The sequence below is a fragment of the Aotus nancymaae genome, unplaced genomic scaffold (assembly GCF_030222135.1).
Source record: "Aotus nancymaae isolate 86718 unplaced genomic scaffold, 86718_ANA_hifiasm-v0.15.2.pri h1tg000064l_1, whole genome shotgun sequence".
NCBI lineage: Eukaryota > Metazoa > Chordata > Mammalia > Primates > Aotidae > Aotus > Aotus nancymaae.
The window spans coordinates 6890166-6909126 of record NW_026988479.1 but is presented as its reverse complement, the minus strand read 5'-3'; the positions used below and the strand labels follow the sequence as shown (position 1 = coordinate 6909126).

Here is an 18961-nt window from a genome sequence, read left to right as displayed (position 1 = left end):
TAGTATAACATTCTTATCATGGTGTGTAAACTTCTCTTGACTTAAGTAGAAAGACTAAACAGCAAAGTAGTAAATCATAACTACAACAACTTTTCAAGACATAGACAGTATAATAAAAGATAAAGAGAAAACAAAAGTTAAAAAGCAAGGGGACAAAGTTAAAGTATCGAGTTTTCATATTCTTTTGCATGTTTTGCAAATCAGTGTTAAGTTGTCATCAGTTCAAAATAATAAGTTATAATATTTGAAAGCTTTATAGTAACCACAAATCAAAAAACATATAATGGATACACAAAAAATAAAAAGCAAGAAATTCAAGTGTACTGCAAGAGCAAATCATCTTCACTAAAAGGAAGACAGGAAGGAAGGAAAAATAAAGAGAAAACCATCAGTCTACCAGAAAACAAATAATAAAATTGCAGGAGTAAATCCTTAATTATCAATAACAACATTGAATGTAAATGGACTAAACTCTCCAATGAAAAGACATAGAGTGGCTGAATGGATTAAAAAGAAAAACAAGATCCAGTGATCTGTTGCCTACAAGAAGAACACTTTAGCTATAAAGATACACACAAACTGAAAATAAAGGGATGGAAAAAGGTATTTTATGCCAATAGAAACCAAAAAAGAGCAGTAAGCTATACTTAGACAAAACAGATTTAAAGGAAAAAACTGTAATAAAAGACAAAGCAGGTTATTACATAAAGATAAAGGAGTTAGTTTAGTAGGAGATGTAATGATTCTTCCACTGTTTTACTGTGGCCCATTGTATGAAGTTTGGTAGTTACCCAAGAGACCTTCCCCCACCTTCCTCTGTGCCAGAGCTGTCTTATCTGTGTTTTACTGTCTGCTCTTTCTGACTGCTTGTAGTTAGAAGTGATTTCCTTGAAATGCATGAGGCTAGAAAGGGAGCTGGAACTTAAAGTGGCAGTGTTTGTGCAAGATGATGGTGCTTCTGCTCTGTCAAACATAATAAAAGCCATACATGACAGATGCACAGCTGGTATCATACTGCATGAGAAAAAACTGAAAGTCTTTCTTTTTAAACCTGGAACAAGATAAAGATGCTCACTTTCCCCATTGTTATTCAACATAGTGTTGGAAATCCTAGCTAGAGGAGTCAGACAAGAGAAAGAAAGAAAGGGAACCCAAATTGGAAAGGAAGAAGTCAAATTATCTTTGTTTACAGAGAATGTGATCTTATACTTGGAAAAAACTAAAAATTCCACCAAAAAGTTATTAGAATTGATAAATAAATTCAGGAAAGTTGCAGGATACACAATCAACATACCAAAATCAGTAGCATTTTTATATGCCAACAGTGAACAATCTGAAAAAGAAATGTAAAAGGTAATCCCTTTTACAATAGCCACAGATAAAAATAAATATCCTGGAATTTACTTAACCAAAGAAGTAAAAGATCTGTACAATGAAAACTATAAAACATGAAGGAAATTGGAGAGGACACTAAAAAATGGAAATGTATTTCACATTCATAGATTAGAAGAGTCAATATTATAAAAAATATCCATATTACTCAATGCAATGTACAAATTTAATGGAATCCCTGTAAAAATACCAATGACATTCCTCACAGAAATAGGAAAAACAATTCTGAAACTTATATGCAGTCACAAAAGATCCAGAATAGCCAAAGCTATTGATATGGTTTGTCTCTATGTTCCCACCCAAATCTCACCTTGGATTATAGTAATCCCCACTTGTCAAAGGTGGGACCAGGTGGCAATAATAGGGAACCCAGAGTAAATTCACACATCTACAGTAAGCTCATTTTCCATAATGGTACAAAGGACAAAGGGAAAAAGACAGTCTCTTCAGTAAATAATACTGGGAAAACTGGATATCCATATGCAGAAGAATGAAAGTTGATCCTTACCTCTTACCTTATACAAAAAATTAAATGGATTAAATACTTTAAGACCTCAAACTATGACACTACTGCAAGGAAACATTGGAGAAATACTTATTGAATAATACTCCATTAGCACAGGCAATCAAAGCAAAAATGCACAAATAGGATCACATCAAGTTAAAATGCTTCTGCGCAGCAAAGGAAACAATCAACAACATCAAGAGACAACCCACAGAATGAGAAAAAATATTTGCAAACTACCCATCTGGCAAGGGATTAATAACCAGGGGCTCAAACACCTCTGTAGGAAACAATCTAATAACCTGATTCAAAAATGGGGAAAAGATTTGAAAAGACATTTCTCAAAAGGAAATATATAAATAGCAAAAAGGCATATAAAAAAGTGTTCAACATCACTGACCATCAGAGAAATGCAAATCAAAAGTGCAGTGAGATACTATTTCACCCTAGTTAAAATGACTTTTATCCAAATCTCAGGCAATAACAGTTGCTAGTGAGGATGTGGAGAAAGGAAACTCCTATTAAAACTGTTGGTGGGACTGTCAATTAGCACAACCACTATGGAGAACTGTTTGGAGGTTCCTCAAAAAACTAAAAATAGGCTGGGCGCAGTGGCTCATGCCTGTAATCCCAACACTTTGGGAGGCCAAGGTGGATGGATCAGGGGGTCAGGAGTTTGAGACCAGCCTGGCCAACATGGTGAAACCCTCTCTCTACTAAACCTACAAAAATTAGCTGAGCATGGCAGTGCTCACCTGTAATCCCAGCTACTTGGGGGGCTAGGCAGGAGAATTGCTTGAATACAGGAGGTGGAGTTTGCATTGAGCCGAGATTGTGCCACTGCACTCCAGCCTGGGCAACAGAGCAAGACTCTGTCTTGGCAAAAAAATCAAACAAGCAAACTAAAAATAGAGCAACCATGTGATCCAGCAATCCCACTGCTGGGTATATACCCAAAAGAAAGTATATCAGAGAGATATCTGCACTCCCATGTTTATCTGTATACCAAAGAGATAGCTGCACTCCCATGTTTGTTGCAGAACTGTTCACAATAGCCAAGATTTGAAAGCAACCTGAGTGTCCATCAACAGATGGATGAGTAAACAAAATATGGTACTTGAGAGAGAGATCCAAGATGGCTGATCACTAGCAGCTTGGGATCGTAGCTCCCAGTGAAAGCACAGAGAACGAGAGGATGCCACACTTTCAGACGAATTTTTGTTGCTCACGGACCAAGAGATTCCCAGCGGAGGAGCCCCACGCGTCTCCAGGGCGACTCTTGTGGCCGGTGCGGCAGTTTTGCTGGTGTCTTAGCACGGCAGTTCTTGGTGCAGAATCTGGAGATTCCCGGGCAGGAAAGCACCATCAATCTTAACACCGCTGTTTTGGCCGGCACAGTGGATTGCTCAGATTTCGGCACTGGGAATCAACAAGTTGGACATCCGGTCAGAGACCTAGTTAGAAAGTCGGTAATTACAAAGATGACAGGGGGATAAATATATAATGAAGGGAAGAAACCAGCCTAAAAAGGCAGAGAATACTCAAAATCAGAATGCCTCTCCCTCTACAGGGGATCGCAATTCCTCATCAGTAACGGAACAAGGCTTAATGGAGAACGAGTGTGTTCCAATAATAGAAGCAGGTTTCAAAACGTGGGTGATAAGAAACTTCTGTGAATTAAAAGAACTTGTTCCAGCCCAATGCAAAGAAACTAAGGACCTTGAGAAAAGGTTTGACAAAATGCTAACGAGAATGGACAATTTAGAGAGGAATATAAGTGAATTGATGGAGCTGAAAAACACAACACGAGAACTTCTTGAAGTATGCACAAGTTTAAACAGTCAAATTGATCAAGCAGAAGAAAGGATATCAGATGTCGAGTACCAGCTTAGTGAAATGAAACGAGAAGACAAGATTGGAGAAAAAAAGATAAAAAGGAATGAGCAAAGTCTCCAGGAAATATGGGACTATATGAAAAGACCTAATTTACATTTGATAGGTGTACCTGAATGTGATGAAGAGAATGAATCCAAGTTGGAAAATACTCTTCAGGATATCATTCAGGAAAATTTTCCCAACCTGGCAAGGCAGGGTAATATTCAACTCCAGGTAATACAGAGAACACCACAAAGATATTCTTCAAGAAGACCAACCCCAAGGTACATAATCGCCAGATTTATTAGGGTTGAAATAAAGGAGAAAATACTAAGGGCAGCCAGAGAGAAAGGTCAGGTTACCCACAAAGGGAAACCTATCAGACTTACAGCAGATCTCTCAGCAGAAACCCTACAAGCCAGAAAAGAGTGGGGACCAATATTTAACATCCTTAAAGAAAAGAACTTTCAACCCAGAATTTCATATCCAGCCAAACTAAGCTTTACAAGTGAAGGAAAAATTAAATCTTTTGCAAACAAGCAAGTACTTAGAGACTTCACCACCACCAGGCCTGCTTTACAAGAGCTTCTGAAAGAAGCACTATACATATAAAGGAACAACCAATATCAGCCTTTCCAAAAATAGATCAAAAAGCAAAGAGCATCAACACAATGAAAAATTTACACCAACTAATGGGCAAAACAGCCAGCTAGCATCAAATGGCAGTATTAAACTCATATATATTCAAATTGGATAAAAAGTCAAAACCCATCGGTATGCTGCATCCAGACCCATCTCACATGCAACAATACACAAAGACTCAAAACAAAGGGATGGAGGAAGATTTACCAACCAGAGAGTAAAAATAAACAAATAAATAAAAAGTAGGAGATGCAATTCTCGCCTCTGATAAAATAGACTTTAAAGCAACAAAGATCAAAAGAGGCAAAGAAGGACATTACATAATGGCAAAAGGATCAATGTAACAAGAAGAGCTAACGATTCTATAGATTAACGAGACAGAAAATTAACAAAGACATCCAGGACTTGAACTCAGACCTGGAACAAGTAAACTTAATAAACATTTATAGAACTCTCCACTTCAAATACACAAAACATACATTACCACCTCACACCTATTCCAAAAGTGATTACATAATTGGAAGTAAATCACTCCTCAGTAATCGCATAGCATTTCATAGGTTTAAATGAAATATTGGTTGGCTGCTTGTTTGTTATTTTCTTCCCTTATTCCTTCCTGTCTACCTCATTAAGTATAATTATTGGTATAAAAGAGGTTTTCGATACCCATTACTAAACTGCATTCTAGCCTGGGCAAGAAAGCAAAATATGGTACTTATACACAATGGAGTACTATTTAGCCATAAAAATGAATGAGATCCTGTCATTTGCAACAACATGGACAGAACTGGGGGTCATTATATTAAGGTAAATAAGCCAGGCATGGAAAAACAGACATCACTTGTTCTCACTTATTTGTGGAATCTAAAAATCAAAACAATTGAATTCATGGAGCTAGAGAATAGAAGGATAGTTACCAGACACTGCGAAGGACAGCTAGGTGCTGGCGGTGGGGGTTGGTGGGGGAAGTTGGGGATGTTTAATGAGTACAAACAATAGAAAGAATGAATCAGACCTAGTATTTGGTAGCACTACAGGAGATTGCCTTATGTACACAGGAAATTCAGTTATCAATTGTATTCTAAGAGTTCTTGCACAAAGTGGAAATGGTAAAATTATAGAAGTCTGGTATTTTAAATTGTACATTTAAAAATAACTAAAAGAGTATAATTGGATTGTTTGTAATGCAAACAATGAGGGGATGGATACCCAATTTTCCATAGATGTGATTATTATGCATTGCGTTTCTGTACCAAAATATCTCATGGACTGCATAAATATTTATACCTACTATGTACTTACGAAAATTAAAAATAAAAAAAAATTACATAAGAAGTTTCTGGCTGGGCATAGTGGCTCACGCCTGTAATCCCAGCACCTTTGGGAGGCCAAGACAGGCAGATCACCTGAGGTCAGGAGTTAGAGACCAGCCTAGCCAACCTGGTGAAACCTTGTCTCTGCTAAACACATTAAATTAGCTGGATGTAGTGGCACACACCTGTAGTTTTAGCTACTCGGGTGTCTGAGGCATGAAAATCACTTGAACTTGGGAGGCAGAGGTTGCAGTGAGCCGAGGTCAAGCCACTGGACTCCAGTCTGGGCAACAGAACGAGAACCTGTCTCAAAAAAAAAATTACATAAGAAGTTTCTATATAGTCTTTATTTAAAATAACAAAAGCCCTTGATAAATACATCTCTGCTTCTGAATTCTGAAAAAGAAGATATATCACTTCTGAAAGATACGATGTTTCTCTCTCTCTCTCTCTCTCTCTCTCTCTCGTCCTCTTTGCCTCAAGGAGTCCCTCTCAAAGTATTAGAATTACAGGCATGAGTGCCCGGCCAGTATTTCTTCATTATGGGAAATTGTCAAAATTACCTGAGTTGAGAAATCAAGGAATTTAGTGTTTAACTCAGTTAAATTTAAATTTGTGTTTTAACTCAATAAAACATGCAAATTTTCTCTTCTACTTCAGCATGCTTGAATCTCAACTCTACCATTACTTGCTCCCTATCCTTAAGTAAGTCAATTAATCTCTCTGAAACTTTTCTCATTTATAAAATGGAGATAATATAAGCTGCCTTGCTTGGTTCTTGTGAATATTAAATGAACATATGTTTTAAAACCAATTACTGTTGGGAGTGGAGTAAGCATTTATAAATGCTTGCTGTTATTAATATCTAAGAAATATAGATATTGAAATATAGATAGTTGCATTTGAAATAAAGCAATATACAAGTGTAATATTTGGAGGAATTATGCAATATCTGCCTTTTTTCTTTTTCAGTTTCCTGCAAATACATCAGAAATATGTTGTATTATTAGAGCATCACCAGGAACTAGACAAGTGAAAAATAAAGGTTTTATTGTAAAGAAGAAGAAATATTCTTTTCCTAACGATATCCCTCAAGGTACTGTAGTATGAATGCAGAACATACTTTTTGAATGATATAATTTTTTCATTATAAATGCCTTATGTACACAGGAAATTCAATTATAAATTGTATTCCAGTAGTTCTTGCACAAAGTGGGAATGGTAAAATTATAAGAGCCTGGTCAGGGGTAGACTCAGTGGCTCATGCTTATAATCCCAGCACTTTGGATAGCTGAGGCGGGAGGATCAGTTGAACTTAGGAGTTCAAGGTTATGATGAACTATCATCAGGTCACCCAGCCTGAGTGACAGAGAGAGACCCTGTCTCTTTATTTAAAAAAAAAAAAAATGTCTGGTCAGATTTTGGAACCAGGGTAAAATAATTTTTTTAAGACAGATATGTTATCTTGAAAAATTAGCTTATAACACTGATGTAAAATCTATCCAGGATACTTCCTCTTACAATTGTGAAATTTAGTATTGTTTTGGTTTCAATTTCAGTTGCATTCTTTTTAGAGATGTGGAAATTTTTTTGCATTCACCTCATATTGGTTGAGTACTTCCTCTGTGAAAGGCACTGTGCTAAGAACCTTATATTTTATTTATTTCTCACTATGACTTTATAATAGATGACATATGTACTGTTATTCCCATATTACATGTAAAGACTCAGAGATTTAAAGTAGTATGCAGTTTGTTCAACATCATACTTCTTCCAAGTGGTAGAGAGGAATTCAATCTTTTAAGCCTGCTAAACTTCAAGTGCAGCATTTGCAGTGTTGTTTTTTTTTTCAGTTTAGAAGGCTTAACATCTCCCCTCACTATGCTTCAGGCAGAATGTCTAATTACTCAGTGGCACTTTGAAATTTTTATGAGTAAACAGCCAATGAAGCAATTGAAACTTAGTTATATATGTACAACTTCAATTCAACCAAGATGTCTACTCTTAATTCTTGTACTTATTTCCTCCACAGTGCCTGCCCTGATCATTCTCTAACGCTATAGAGATCTCTCCTTTTTTAACAAGTTCCTTGAATATTCAATTCAGTGCTACTCATTTGATACTTAATAATTATATTTGTCAGCATTCTCCAGAAAAACAGAACCAAAAGGAGATAGATAGAGATATATGAAGGGATTTTTAATGAGAATTGGCTAATGTGGTTATGGAGGCTGAAAAGTTCCATGATGTGCCATCTACCAGCTGTAGAACCAGAGAAGCTAGTGGCATCACTAAGTCCAAGTCCAAGGGACTTAGAACGTGGGGAGTTGCAATGCAACTCCCAGAATCCATAGGCCGGAGAACTTGGAGTTCTGATGTCCAAGAGCAAGAGAAGATGGATGTCCTTGCTCCAGAAGAGAGAGCAAATTTGCCTTTTTTCTGCCTTTTCTTTTTTTTCTTTTGAGATAGAGTCTCGCTCTTTCACTAGGCTGGAGTGCAGTGGTACGATCTCAGCTCACTGCAACCTCCGCCTCCTGGGTTCAAGCAATTCTCCTGCCTCAGCCTCTCGAGTAGCTGGGACTATAGGCGCACGCCACCACACCAGCTAATTTTTGTATTTTTAGTAGAGACGGGGTTTCACCATGTTGGCCAGGATGGGCTCGATCTCTTCACCTCGTGATCCACCTGCCTTGGCCTCCCAAAGTGCTGGGATTACAGGCGTGAGCCACCGCACCCGGCCTTTTCTGCCTTTTCTATTCTGGTCCTCAACCAATTGGATGGTGCCTGACCACTTTGAGTGAGGGCAGATCTTCTTTGTTCAGTCCACTGACTCAAATGCCAGTCTTTTCTGGAAACATCCTCACAGACACAGATCTACTCAGAAATAATGCTTTACTAGCTTTCTGAGTATCCCTTATTCCAGCCAAATTGATATCTAAAATTGAGATTGCTACCTGACCTAATTTACAGTGCTGACTTTTCATGTTTCATATTCCATAGGTTATGAAGTTTTCAAGGAGAAAGCATGCCATTGACTTCTTTCTATCTCTATCTCTGATAACATCAGCATAGTGGTAGGGAATAGCAAGATCCTATATTTGTCAGGATTCTACCAAAGAAAAGGAGCCAATAAGATGTGGAAAATATTAAAGAGAGGTTGAAAGTTATAGAGGGTAGAATAAGGCCTAATGTATGCTAATTATCATTCTAGAGAAAACAAAACAAGGAATCGACATATACAGTTATGGAGCTGTACAAGTCTAGCTGGGCAAGTTTGCAAATTGTACAGCAGGCTGGAAACTCTTGGGCAGGAGCCGATGATGCAGTCTACACAGAGATTTCTTCTTGTTTAGATAAACTTTTTAAGATTTGCTCTTAAGGCCTTTCAACTGATTGGATGAGGCCTACCTACTTTATCAGGGATAATCTCCTCAAAGTTCATATAAAGTTTATTATAGATATTAACCACATCTACAAAATACCTTTGCAGCAACACTTAGATTAGTTTGACTGAATAATTGTGTAATATATCTTAGGCAAGTTGTCACATGCAACTAACCATCGCAGTGCATTCCTTATCAACTACTCATCCATTTGCATCTCCTTAAACCATATTTAATCTCTAAATAAAGACAATAATAAAGTCATATTTTTGCCTAACATGCTACATTTGTCCTGCATAAAACTGAAAATGTGCTAACCCTTTCTCCAGAAGAGGATACAAGTTTTGGTCAATGTTCACCCTTCTTGCTATCCTGTAACTTAAAAACTGTGATAGAAAGTTAACTATTACTAATACATTATATGATAAGGGGATAAGAGAGAGAAAAAAACAAAGATATTTGCCTGACTAATCAAGTGATCATAGCAGGTATTTATAACTACCTTCTTCCACTACCCATGCCATATTCCTTTTGCCTTCAGCAAGTACTGCCAGTGGTCATGGTTCTTTACCTGCTGGGTAACACAAACCTTTATTTCTGAGCATCTGGGCCATTAGTAGTCCTTCCTGGATTGGGTTATTGTAGTTTTCCATTGACCTTAATCACAGGGTGTGATAAAATTAACAGATACCCTAAGAGATCTCCAGACATATTCTTCTTTATCACCATTGTGGAGTAGTAGTTCAGATTCCCCTTGGTAGTCCGGATCAGTCACCCCAGCCAACACTGTAAGCCCCTTAGCCTATTGACTCCAAAGTGGGAGCAGTCTTAACTTCCAGTTTAATGGAATCAATATCCTGGTGGAGGAATTCCTCCCTTTGGAACTAAGACCTCTAAGCCAGTGGAGCATCAAATTATGAGACCAGGAAGAATAAATTTTGCTAGTGGATCACCAGGGTTAATAATGCATGGTGCCACTTTTGTTTCTACCCCTTGATTCCTGGCTACAGAGGGAAAAAAGGTACCATTTATTGGATGCTGATTCAGAGCATATATATAGCCTTCTGGAGAACTTTGCCCTAGCCTGCAAGTTATTTCTCCCAGCTGGTGCTGTAATTGCATCTTCAAAAGGCCATCCCACTATCCTATTAGGACAGCTGCTTTAGCATGATAGTGAACATAGACCAGTGAATTCCAGGAGCAAGGACCCATACTGCAATTCTTTTGCTGTGAAGTGAGTTCTTTGATCAGAGGCAATGTTGTATGAAATATCATGATCATGGGTAAAGCATTCCATGAGTCCATGGATGTCAATTTGGGCAGAATTTTGTATGAGGAACAAAAATTTGTATTGAATGTCTGTTCTAGTAATAACAAAATGCTACCCCTTCCATGATGGAAGTAGTTCAATGTAATCAACCACAAAGCTGACTGAGCACCCAGACGAATAGCGCCATACTGGGGAGTCAGTGTTGTTGTCTGCTGCTGACAGGTTGGGCACTCAGCAGTGGCATCCAGGTTGGCCTTGGTAGTGGAAATCCATATTGCTGAGCTTATGTATGAACTCTATTCTTGCCACCATGGACACTTTGTTCATGAGCCATGAACGAAGAGGATACTAGTTAGACTCTTTCCCCAGCCCTGTTCTGACAGAGGTGGCTGGGAGAGACTGACTGGATTCTACAAACTTGATTATCCTATATTCACTTTATTATTAAAATCCTCCTCTGCTAAGGTCACCTTTTGGTGAAATTTTATGAGATACATCTTCATTTCCCCCGCCCCTGTCATTGAGAGAAGTCTGTTCTGGCTGGGTGCAATGGCTCATGCCTGTAATCCCACCACTTTGGGAGGTTGAGGTGAGTGAATCGTTTGAGCCTAAGAGTTTGAGACCAGCCTGGGAAACATTGTGAAATACTGTCTCTTCAAAAAAGTACAAAAATTAGGTATGGTGGTGTACTCCTGTAGTTCTAGCCACTTGGAAGGCTGAGGTGGGAGGATCACCTGAGCCTGAGGAGATGGAGGCTGCAGTAAGCTGTAATCACCCCACTGCACTACAGCCTAAGCAAAAGAGTGAGATCCTGTCTCAAAAAAAGAAAGAAAAAAAAAAGGTCTGTCCAATGCCTCCCAAATTTTTCAGCCCACTTTTGATGGATTACTGAGTGTCAACTCGATTGGACTGAAGGATGCAAAGTATTGTTCCTGGGTGTTGCCAAAGGAGATTAACATTTCAGTCAGTGGACTGGGAGAGGCAGACCCATCCTCCATTTGATGGGCACCATCTATCTAATCAGCTGCCATCATGCCAGAATGAAAAGCAAGAAGAAGAATGTGAAAAGATTAGACTGGCTTAGCCTCCCAGCCTACATCTTTCTTCCAAGCTGGATGCTTCCTGCCCTCTAACATCGGATTCTAAGTTGTTCAGCTTTGGGACTCAGACTGGCTTCCTTGCAGATAGCCTACTGTGGGACTCTGTGTTGAGTCCCTCTTTATGCTATATATATATACTATATATATATATATTTATACTCCTCTTTATGTATATATATATCCTATTAGTTCTGTCCTTCTAGGGAACCCTGACTAATACAATGTTCTTTCCAAGTCCCTAACCCTATAGCAAATCATTGGCTACCACTCTAGATATAGTTAAACACCTAGCCATTCCTCCTTTCAACAACCAGGTGCACTCCTCTCAGTTCTGCCCATTGGGGGACTTATCTTTACCAATTTCCTTTAGGGATGTCTCAGAAAGAAGTTGTAGGTGCTCTAACTGTACACTTTTAGGCAGTGCCTGCATATCATAGAGAACCATTTGTAAATCAAACATGAGTTTTCTCTTCCTCAGTCAACTGTAGAGAATTCCTCATGTCATATTAAGAGCAGGCAGTGAGAGAAAAGGTAATGTAGCAAGGGTGGGGGCCATGGACATTTGGGTCACTTCCTCATGTTACTTACAACTTAGGGTCTGCTCAAGCTCAATCTTACATAAACCATTTCCATTTGATAATGGAGTACAGCCGTTAACACCAACTTTATGACTTGGTAGGTCAGACAACACATAGTCCATAATGGGCAGTGTGGGTCACATGGTAACTTGATGGCCTTTGGTTAAGTGTTTAGTCACTACTAAAGTCTGGCAATAGGCCAAAAGCTGTTTCTCAAAAGAGTAATTTTCCACTGAGGATGGAAGGGCTTCGCTCAAATCCTAAAGGTTCACCCTGTGATTCACCTGCAGGGACCTGCCAAAGGGTCCAAACAGCATCTCTATCTGCCACTAACACTTCAAGCACTGTTGGATCTGCTGGATCATTTGGCACAATTGTCAAAGCATCTCCATAGCAGCCTGGACCTATTGCAGAGCATTCTCTTGTTCTGGGCCTCCTTTCAAATCTGGCAGCTTTTTAGGTCACTCAGTGAGTGGGCTGGAGTGGCACACCCAAATGAGAAATATGTTAACTCCAAAATCCAAAAAAGCTGACTAGGCATTGTATCTCCCTTTTGGTTATAGGAGGTGCCAGAGGCAACATCTTATTCCTCACCTGAATAGGGATGTCCCTCATATTACTGGACCCCTGGAAATTACAAAGAGGGAAGGCCTTTGGAGACCCACCAATTCCATTTGTAGGAATATACCCAACAGTAATATATATCTGTCACCAAAAATATATATACTAGAATATTAATAGCATCAATGTTCATGATAGCCTCAAGCTGGAAACTATCTAAATGCCCATTAAGTAAAATGAATAAACCATGGTATATTCATTCATTAGAGTGCTATATAGCAGTGAAAATCAATAATATAAAGTTAAATGCAACTGTTACATATTGCATGCTAGATACACAATTAGAAACATAATGATGCATTTAACAAAGGGTGCCAGACACAGTTGAGTGCATTTAATATTATTTGCATATAGTATAAAACCTGGCAAAACTTAAACTATAATGAAAATCATCAGAGTGGATCACCTTGTTGGAGTGGGGGCATTACTTGGAAGGGATTACAAGGGGGAATTTCAGGATGCTGGTAATGTTGTGTTTCATTATCTTAGTGCAGTTTACACAGGTGTGTTCTGTTTGTGAAAACCTATCAAGTTGTACATATATGTATTTGTTATGCATATATGTACTTTGTTATACTTTAAGAAAAAGTTGGCCAGACATGGTGGCTCATGCCTGTAATCCCAGCACTTTGGGAGACCAAGGCGGGTGGATCACCTGAGATCAGGAGTTCGAGACAGCCTGGCCAACATGGCGAAACCCTCTCTCTACTAAAAATACAAAAATTAGCTGGGCGTGAGGCGGGTGCCTCCAGCTACTTGGGAGGCTGAGGGGGGAGAATTGCTTGAACCTGGGAGGCAGAGGTTGCAGTGAGCCGAGATTGCGCCACTGCACACCAGCCTAGGCAACAGAATGAGACTCTGTTTCAAAAAAAAAAAAGTTTACAAATAACACCAGAAACACTCTTAATTTGATTTTGGGCCTGTCATATTAATCTCTGACATTAGATATTGTCAAAATTCTGGGCTTAAAGTGTGCAACAAATCAAAACCAAAATGTGTCTGGGTGGTTCTTTTGAGCGTTCAGACTGAAGTCTTTTAGTTTAATTTACAGAGATAACTGCCCTCACTTCCCCACCCCATTACTGTTGTACTAATGAACTAATGGTGCCATCTCCTGGCCTCTTTCTAGGCTCTTACCATAACAGCTGCCTCCTGTTTCCCTTTCAACCTCTGGCCACTTGTCTCTTTCCTTTAGTAAAAATAGCAAAGCACCAAGCTAACTAGTGATCATGTTATTTTAAACATGCAGCAGCCTATTTTTAGTCCTGGCATTTAAAGTTTTAGCTGTTTTGGCAGTACTCTAATCAGGACTACAGGATGAAATTCACTTTTGAATTTCAGTCTAGGATTGTGATCAGTATGCTTTTTGTTCATTAACAACTGGCATTATGCTGATTAAAGAAAAAACAATAGTGTAAGTGAACCAAAGAGATGTGATAGAGGAGGTGGTGTGGGTAAGGAGTCAGAATAGTGACAGCCAGATAAAGGAGGCTGTAGAAAACATCTAGTCTAAGGTTTCTCAATACGTGGTCCTTCTGACCACCTCCACCAAAATAACTGCAGACTTGGTAAACTACAGTCTCTACAGATGGCACAAGAACTTGCATTTTGAAAGTGATTCCAGTAAACACAAACATTTGAGAACCATTTCATTAGTCTATTTTACTCATTTTACATGTAACAAAAATGACCTGGCCAGGTTAAGTGACTTGCCCAAGTTCACAGAGCTTATTACTTGCAGAATCAGAACTAGAACAAGACACTGTAGGAACCCAAGAGAGGACACTTTTAACTTTAAGGTGTTAGAGAAGACTTCCAGTCTAATAATACTGTTTGATAAATCAGACAAAACCTGTAGCTATCCTTATATTAACATTAAATTTTTTTATTTTATTTTGAGCTCCAGAAGAGATGATAAATTATGTGTTATGAATTCATATCTCAGGCTAGTACTGTAGAATCACAGCCTTTAACTACATGCATATGTTATCTTTAGTGAGAAGTTTGATTTTCTAGATAATAATAGCATGCAGAAGTATCACACAGATATATGACAAATGAAGTAGAAACATATTAATTTGAGTATCTGAAAGATGGTAGTAGACATCACTTAAGAATAGGACATCCAGCCGGGTGCGGTCGCTCACGCCTGCAATCCCAGCACTTTGGGAGGCTGAGGTGGGCAGATCACCTGAGGTTGAGAGTTCGAGACCAGCCTGACCAACAGGGAGAAACCCTGTCTGTAGTAAAAAATACAAAATTAGCGGGACATGGTGGCAGATGCCTGTAATCCCAGCTACTCAGGAGGCTGAGACAGGAGAATGGCTTGAACCCAGAAGGTGGAGGTTGCAGTGAGCCGAGATCGCGCCATTGCATTCCATCCTGGGCAACAACAGTGAAACTCCATCTCAAAAAAAAAAAAAGAATAGGACATCCATAAGTTCAAATCCTAACTGTCATATAAGCAAATTCCTTAAACTTTCTGAATTTTAGCCTCCTATCTGTAAAATTAGTAAAACAGTAGTTCTTACCTCAAAGAATTATTGTGAGGACTTGAAATAATCTTTGTAAAGTGTGTGACATATAATAATCACTCATTATACATGATTATTATTTCTTTCTATAGGTTAGGTTAGTTTCTCAAGCTTAGCTTTCTTCGTCTCCCTTTTGGAAATTGTTCTTTGGTTTTTTAGAAAATTGCAAAAAGCCAAAAATATGCTGACTGGTTAGTTATAAATTTGGTTATACCATCTCATGTAAACAACAGGTAAGTGTGTATAGTCTTTGACACAGAACCATTGTTCTAGTGAAAATACAGAGATGAAATATGCCGGCGAGTGCCTTGGGGATAAAGAAATCAAGCTAGTCTGACATCATGGAGGCCATTTAAGTCTCTTGTTTTAGTATCATTTGGTTATAGATTGAAAAGATGAGGTTCTCTAGTTGTAGTTCACTCATTCAGCAAATATTTATTGAATCTGGATGTCATATGCTAGAAATAGTTGCTGGCGATATTGAGATAAAGACATGGTTATCTTCATAACGTTTATAGTTTTATAGAGGAAGTCAAATATATAAAACAAGCCCAATGGAGGTATATATGTGTTTTTGTTTGTTTGGGACAGAATCTTGCTCTGTTGCCCACACCGGAGTGCAGTGGTGTGATCATAGCTCACTGCATCCTCTACCTTCCAGGCTCCAGTGATTCTTCCCCGTCTTAGCCTGCCAAGTAGCTGGTACTACAGGCAGGTGCTACCATGCCCACCTAAGTTTTATATATTTTGTAGAGATGGGGTTTCACCATGATGCCCAGGCTGGTCTTGTACTCTGGGGCTCAAGCGATCTGCTCAACTTGGCCTCCTAGAGCGCTGGGATTACAAGCATGAACCACCACACCTGGCCCAAATTTACTTTTTATTTGCTCATTCTCATAAGAAGTATAGGGGTGATTTGAGAAGAAATGACCCTAGAAGCAAAAAGGCTAAGTGGGAGTTTTGCAAAAGCTCCAGTGAGCGAAGTTGAAAAAATAAGTATCTGAGCTAGTGTATCTCAAAATGTGGTACTCAGACCACCAGACGAATTTATAAATGATGCACATTCCCAGGTCATTGCCTCAGGGATCTGATTTAGGATTTCTGTAGGATTTAGGAGAACCAGTCTAAATTTAAAAATTTTTATTAGTATAATTGACAGAGCTTAGTGACTAACAGAGGTACTGGTGCAGGGTAGTAAGAAAGAATGGTAGTTAGAGATGACTTGTGGGTCTCTAGTATTGTGAAGTGTCAGAAATGATGCACTGTAGGTGATGACGAAGGAAAATATAGCTCATGGTCTTTGATGTGTATTTCAAGACTGAGAAGGTAAAGGGTAGGTGAGACAAGATAGTTGAATTGGCTGATTAACCACCTGGGAAGTTACCCAGAAGTTCATGTGGAGAGGATGACTGTGAACCAGTTTCCAAAGTCTTTAATGAATGAGCAGTGTCTGAGGTCAGGAAACAGGGAGGAGTAGAGAAATATAGCCAGCACTTCCAAAAGTTTAATGTGCTTTTGAATTGCTTGAGGATCTTGTTAAAATGGAGACTTTGATTCAGTACATTTAGAATGGGACTGAGGATTCTACATTTCTCACAACCTTTTAGGTGATGCTGACGTAACTGGTCCATGGATCCCACTTTGAATAGCAAAGATGCAGGTGTCTGGTTCTCACCTTAGCTGCACATCATACTTTCCTGTTGTCTGATATTTGGGTCCCTGATCTAATTGGTATGGAGAGTGGCCTAGATATCAGGATTTTAAAATCCTAGGTAGTTTTAGATGCAACAAAATTTCAGAGCCATTGAGATAGGCTGATTAGGCCACAGGATAAGGTATATCATAGCATGAAAGTAACAATGCTAACTAGGTAAAGCTGGTTCCACTCTTGATCTCTTGGCCCAAGATGTAGGGGCAAAGGCCCCAGAATCAATCCTGTCTTTGAGATGGAACCTGGGTTCAACTGAAACAAAGGGCAGGAAAACGCAAAGGAAGGGTAGGTGAGAGAATATGAGAGGCTTCTTCCTGGGTGGTGACTGAGGACAGGGATGAAAAGCACAACTGGATCAGGTGCTCCAGGTTACAAGGCTGGTGTTAAAGACCCTGCGGTGGCCACTAACAGTGATTTTTCCTGGGCTTTCCACCAGAATGTTATTGAGGAGATCTCCTTGTTTCTCCAAAGAGAATATGTCCTCAGCATGCCCTAGAAGGGATGAGCCAAATATTCCATTTTCTTTTTTTTAATGGCCTCTGGATTTGTTTCCTAAGGCTTGATAGGGTGAAACTAGAGTGGCCTGGGCATCAAGTGATCTCTCCCTGGTTATTAATAACTATTGGACAACTGCTTGTATATGAAGTAATCTATTGTTTTGTTTTTTTCCTCCAGATATCATAATAAAAATGGCATGAAAAAACAGCTGTGGCTGAATTTTCACTACTTTGAAGATAGGAATGTGAAGTCAAAGTCTGTAAAGCAGAATGTCTGCCTGAAATTTTATGAAATTAAAAATTCTCTAGTTATTTGTGCTGTATCTCTGTGTTGAAATTCAGTTGAGTTCTTGTCATTTACTTTTAATCAGTTAAGAAAAAAATTATTCATATGCTTCTTAAATATATGTATTTATATTATAAGATAAAGAACCAAATCACTAGTATTAGAAGACTGTACACCAAAATAGATGGTATTAGCTATTCATAAGGAGGCTTCATCCCTGCGAGATCTGAGAAGAAAAGAGAAAGCCAATGCCAGGGTACAATGTAACTTCCTTTGATGTTTTTTTTTCCTTCAAAGTTTATTGCTAGTATGATTAAAAGTAGTAAATCTTTCTCTAAAGCAATGTAGAGAAAAACAAAAACAAACAAACAAAAAACACAAAAAGGTAGTGAAGTTACTGAAGTGCTAAAAATGAAAATGCTTATATTACGAGCTATTTTTAACAGAACTTAATTGAAACCACATGAGTTAGAGACCTAATTTCAGGTCTGACTGAAAGAAACTCTATACTCAGGGTTTGCTGAAGCAGGGAATGTATAATATGTATAATCAGTCCCATATTATTTAATATATTACCTTATCCCCAAAAAACCTTCTTTAGCTAATACTATCTGTAGGATTTTTAAAAATTTGTTAATATAACTTGCAGTATCTCAACAATGCCCTTCTTTAAAAGCAGTAATCCTGTACAGTGAACAGAGTCCAGTTGTGTAACTTGGAGAGATTTTAACTTGATCAGTCCTTGATGCTAAAGGGCTTTGCTAATATTATATATTCATAAGAATCAAATTTTAAAAACTTCAGGATTAAGAAAAATTATAACATCTATGAGTTAATTTGTAGTTAAATAACCTGTATAGTATTCACTTTTAACAAGGCATCCTTATGAAGATATCCTTGTAATGATTTGACAACGCTTTAAGCCACTAACAAAGCTATTTGTGATTTTGTGATTTCATCTGAAGGTGAAATATGGAAAAGTTGTGAAGAAACATAGATGAGACCGTTAATAATGGAGGCTAGCATAAAATTTAGACCTGTATTCTAAATTAATACTCAACTAAGTCAGCAACTCTTGTGGTGAGTTTAGAAGAAGAAATGTGATAAGCAGTGGAGAAGTAAGGAATGAAATAGAAGCCCTGTTCTCTGCCTTCAAGCAGTTTATAATTCAGGTGGGATGGGAGAGGATGAGAATGAATTATTTGCTAGTTTCTTATCAGGTGGTAGGTTCCTATGAGAAAGAATGATACTTGA

At 38.4% G+C, this 18961-nt stretch overlaps 1 protein-coding gene across 3 annotated transcripts in view; it reads left to right on the top strand.

The window, feature by feature from the left end:
- The window catches only part of MEIKIN (meiotic kinetochore factor), a 104548-nt gene extending 86690 nt beyond the window's left edge, over positions 1-17858 (top strand). The window contains exons 12-13 of one of the 3 annotated variants that reach the window (XM_012446840.2): positions 6700-6823; positions 17600-17858. In XM_012446840.2, the coding sequence (XP_012302263.2) occupies positions 6700-6823; positions 17600-17622 (147 nt within the window). In that variant the 3' untranslated portion in view covers positions 17623-17858. Of the gene's footprint in view, positions 1-6387; positions 6433-6699; positions 6824-17599 lie in introns of those variants that run through there. The other 2 variants (XM_064366234.1, XM_064366235.1) reach the window with 2 other exon arrangements.
- The last annotated feature ends 1103 nt before the right edge of the window (positions 17859-18961 follow it).